This window comes from Leuciscus leuciscus (genome assembly GCF_965113295.1).
Source record: "Leuciscus leuciscus genome assembly, chromosome: 8".
In the NCBI taxonomy this organism is placed as follows: domain Eukaryota; kingdom Metazoa; phylum Chordata; class Actinopteri; order Cypriniformes; family Leuciscidae; genus Leuciscus; species Leuciscus leuciscus.
In genome coordinates this window covers 41,981,765-41,986,562 of record NC_138732.1, presented here as the reverse complement: position 1 = coordinate 41,986,562, position 4,798 = coordinate 41,981,765, and the positions used below count along the sequence as shown (strand labels likewise).

The 4,798-nt window shown below is 37.7% G+C and overlaps 1 protein-coding gene across 1 annotated transcript; it reads right to left on the bottom strand.

Annotated features, from left to right (window-relative positions):
* Window positions 1-314: 314 nt before the first annotated feature.
* LOC309505007 (E3 ubiquitin-protein ligase TRIM35-like) lies at window positions 315-4,456 on the bottom strand. The gene is made up of 6 exons (XM_082178359.1): window positions 3,797-4,456; window positions 2,399-2,494; window positions 1,965-2,195; window positions 1,825-1,847; window positions 1,625-1,743; window positions 315-1,257 (listed from the first exon to the last, which is right to left on the bottom strand). Exons 1-6 carry the CDS (start codon window positions 4,190-4,192, stop codon window positions 713-715), a joined length of 1,410 nt encoding a protein of 469 aa, XP_082034485.1. The 5' UTR covers window positions 4,193-4,456; the 3' UTR covers window positions 315-712.
* Between the last annotated feature and the right edge of the window lie 342 nt (window positions 4,457-4,798).

Here is a 4,798-nt window from a genome sequence, read left to right as displayed (position 1 = left end):
AACAAAGGCATGAAAACTCGAAACAAGAACAAACAGCAGTTACCCCAAAACCATACTAAACAAAGACACAGAGCAAACATGAGGGCTTAAATACACAAGACTAATGACTAAACAAGAGACACCTGTGAACAATGACCCAATAACATCATGACACATCAGACAAGGGAACACACGGCAGGATCACATGACTCTGAACAGGGGATCACATGACAGACATGAAACATGACCAAGACAAGACCAAACCGTGACAATAGGCCAAACCTGAGAAAACGGCACCATCTTGTAAAATAAATAAATAATTATATTAAAAAGAAAAGGCCAACAGAACAAACGTCTATTAACAAACACTGCATCATTTTATAGTTAAATGGCCCTGAGATAAAAGAAATTGGCAGTTTTAATGGGTTTCAATGGGGAAAGTTTTGTCCTTAAGGTCCTGAGTGTAAATATTGTGTGTACAATGTGGAAAGGAAAGAAGAAAATTCAAATAAAAATACACACTTGTGCCAAAACTGATGCAGTGGCATTAACACAGGATTTATTTATTTAGTTTTTAACTGAAAGAGACAAACATGTCCTTAAGGAAACACAAGGGTTAATTTGGTTCTAAACTTTACATTGAAGTGTGATTGATCAATGAGACCCTTTGATTACAGTGTTATTATTGAAGCATAATTTGCAAAACTGTATTAATCTAGAAGCAGAATCAGATTTAACTGTGATTTTCTGCTGTAATAAACAGTTTAACTGGTAAGATCCTCAGAGGAGAAGTTGTGCAGTGATTAAATAAGAATGGAAAGACAGTCTCTGTGAAGGATGTCCTGAATCTGCACAGACAGTCTTTAGTTACAGGATCAGAGAATGACACTGTTCCTCTGTCATAGTCCAGCTGAACTCTCACACGCTGAAGCTTCTGTTTAACAGTGAAGACAGTGTAGGGTTGCTCTGGGGATTTTGAGCTGTATTCGCTGTTCCTGTACCACACATACCAGATATTAGACTTCAAGAAATCCAGTCCCTTCCTTTGGTGTGATGCTGTGGTTATTCCAAGACCCCAGCGTGTATTGTCTCCAACCTCCACATCCCAGCAGTGTGTTCCTGAGTTAAAGCCCTCAGATCCCAGGACACATACAAACCTGTCAAACCTCTCTGGATTATCAGGAAGTGTTTTATCTCCATCACTGAACGACACACTGGTCAGATCAGCAGAGAGTGTGAGACAAGGATCTGCTGTGTTTGGATCCAGAGTCAACGGAGCTGCAAAGAGAATAACATCAGATTACAGGATGAAATATGATGTATTAGAAATGTAAATGTAAAAAAAATATATATTTTGTTGAATGAGATCATAAATCATACTATCATAACGTCAGAATGGATTGAGGCTTCAGGTTTAATATCAGTATTCAATAAACACTATTGTATCCTAATACATAAACATAAACCATGAGGAATAGACTTTTCATTATGAGTTCGCTGTAGGATCTGATGATTTTCTGAAATACAGTTTAGATTCACTTGGTAATTCAAGTGATTATTAAATATATTTCTATCAAATGTTATTGTTGTGTGTGTTTATATCTGAACTATCTTCTGCACTGGTGTCAAATCTGCTGAGACTCACTGTGTTGGACAGTTTCCAGCATCTTCTTCCAGACTCTGAACGGCAGGTTACCCAGATAACGCGACACATGAATCAAAGCTCCAGAACTCATCTGTGGATCCGGCTGTGAGATCTGGACTCTGAGGAACATTCAGGAGTCAGAACTGCAGTGAATTTGAGTTCAGATCCACTGAGAGAAGAGATACGAGCAGCTCACTTACCTTTCCATTGAGGCCTTAAAGTTCTGGAAAATATAGAGTTTGAAAACATTTTAATATCTTATCAAACACTCTCATTGTCAATGAGTCTCTCTATACAAGTTGTTTTATACACAAAGAATGAAGCCAGATTGATTTGTCACCTTTAGAAACGAGACGTCATTGTCTTTCATCATCTCCTCCATGTCTCTGATTGTGTGTGAAAGAGCTGAGATGTGTGTGTTCATCTCCTCCAGCTTCTCCTTCATCGTCTGCTTCTTCTGCGCCTCTTCCTCTCTCAGTGCAGTGATTGTAGCTTCTTCTTCGTCTCTGAGAAACTGATGAAGCTTCTCAAACTCTTCTTTAATCTGACGCTCTGTGTGCTCAGCTTGAGACTGAAATCAAATCACATTCACTTCAATCATCTCAATCAACACAAATCTCCGATACCCGACATATAACGGATCCAGAAGCAGAAGCTGCTCGTCATTTACAGAAATAATCAACTGGAATCCATTATATTACATATATCAATTTATAACGGTATAAAGTGATCCTCCAGCTGTAATGAAAATGACTCTTGATTCTGTTTCCTCACATTGATGTGTTGAGCTGTTTTCTCAAACTCTCCTTTCTTCTTTTCATTGTGTTGAAGTTTCTGTTGTAAGGACTTCAGTGCTGTATTGAGCTCCTCCTAGAATTGAACAAAAATACATTAAACACCAGATTACAGTGAAGAGAAGAAAATACAGTGATATGATCATACAATTCTGTGCAAAAGTATTCACCCCCACCCTGATTTCTTCGGTTTTTGTGTAAATCTCATACTAAATTGATTCAGAAATTAAAACTTACCATAAAACAAAGGCAACCTGAGTGAACACAAAGTACAGTTTGTAAATGACAATGTTATTTACTGAAGCAAAAAAGTTATCCAACTGGGCCTGATAATGTATTTGGCCCCATAGTTACTAATGCCTCAAATCTCTGAAACTGTATTTATAATGTTGTTCAGCTGGACTAACACAACCAGTCCTGATCACTGCAGCCCTGTTCAATCAAATAAACACTTAAAGGTATAGCGGAGGATCTTTCCAAATTTTAGATAAGACCCGCCCTCTCCACTTTTTGAAAAGTTTGATTGATTCACCAGAATGATTGACAATTAGGAGGACCAATAGTATAGGTTACCCACCAGGAAGTAAAACATCCTCCGCTATACCTTTAAATAGGACTTTTTCAACAGCATGAAGTTGGTTAAAAGGTCTTAAACAGTAACACACTATTGACAAAGGTGAAAGAAACTCCAGGAATAATGATGAAGATGGTGATTGAAATACATCCGTCTGTGATGGATTACAAAGCTATTTCAAAGGCTCTTGGACTCAAAGAACCACAGCGAGAGCCATTATATCCAAATGGAGAAAACTCGGCACAGTAGCAAACCTTCCCAGAAGTGGCTCAAAGTCACCAAAGGGCCAAAAACAACATCGTAGGAACTGAATTTTCTTATTTCTATCAGAAAATGCTAAAGCACAATATCCCATCTTTACTCTGCAAACTGAAGCTCAAGCAACAAGACAATGATTCAAAGAATAGTGAGTAAATCCACCTCTGAACGGCTCAAAAAAGCACAATTACAGTTGTGGAGTGGCCTTGTCAAAGGCCTGACTTGAAATCAATTGAGATGATGTGGCAGGACCTTAAACAGGGAGTTCATGCTTGAAAACCCTCCAGTGAGGCTGAACTAAAGTTGTCCGCTCATTTGTGCTCTTTTTTTTTTGCTAAATAATGATATCTATGAAAAAGGCCCCAATATTTAGTATGAGACACAAAAACATAAGAAATCAGGATGGGCAAATACTTTTACAGCACAGTAAATGTCATATAAAGTTGAGTAAAATGACACTGAAATAGTAATGTATGAATGTGATGATATCTATGTTCATGATTAATTATTGTTCTTTACATGTGAAACAAGAAACATTTGTCTTACCTTGTAAGATGAAAGCACTTCACTGATGGGTCTGAATGTGTGATTAGTGTGTTTCTCTGAGTCTCTGCACACTAAACACACCGGCTGTTTGTCCTCCAGACAGAAGAGTTTGAGTTTCTCACTGTGTAAACTGCAGATCTCCTCAGATCCTGATGAACGTTTCTCATTTATCTTCTTCAGGAACGACTCACACAAGTTTTTTAATGTGAGAATAACTGGAGGATCATCTCTTGAGGATCTCCTCCTGCAGAGAGGACACTCCTGAGTTTTCTTAGTTTTCCAGAACTGTTGTAGACACTCTTTACAGAAACTGTGACTACAGGACAGAAGAACAGGAACATTGAAGATGTCATGACAAACGAGACAAATATAATCATCTTCAGCTGCTGAAGCCATTTTCACCGTTTGAGTCTCGCAAACTAAACTCTACTTTCACTTCCTGAACGACGGTTTTCAAAAATGAATCACAATGAGAATCAAAGATCTGCTGTCTGTTCAGAAATGAACATCACAAAAATCCTTCTGTAAAGTTTTTCTCTTTGTTCTTCATTGATTGCTTATTCTTTATTGCTTTTGTTGAGACAAAGTCGGTGTGACAGAAAGGAGAAATAACAAGTCAGTCTCTTCCTGGTTAGTGTTGTAAGAGGGAGGAGTTTATGATCACCTTTGGGTGTGTACAAACAGGTCAATCAGGAACGTCAGGATTTCTTCAGGTAAAATGTATTCAAAATGGACCTGCATTGACATGTTAAAAAATAATGCTGTAAAACTGAATAAAACACAAAAGAACAATTAAAATACAAAACTATTAATTATAAACGACCTCAAAATGCTTATACATGTTTTATTTATTGCTTTTTATTCGTCAGACTCATCGATGGACGAGGGCAATGAAGGCTATCCCGTCTGGTCCGAGCCAACAGAAGGTCTAGTGTGGCATAAGTCACACACAACTTTAATGATGTTATGGGAAGAAGAAGAAGTTTTATTTATATAACGCCT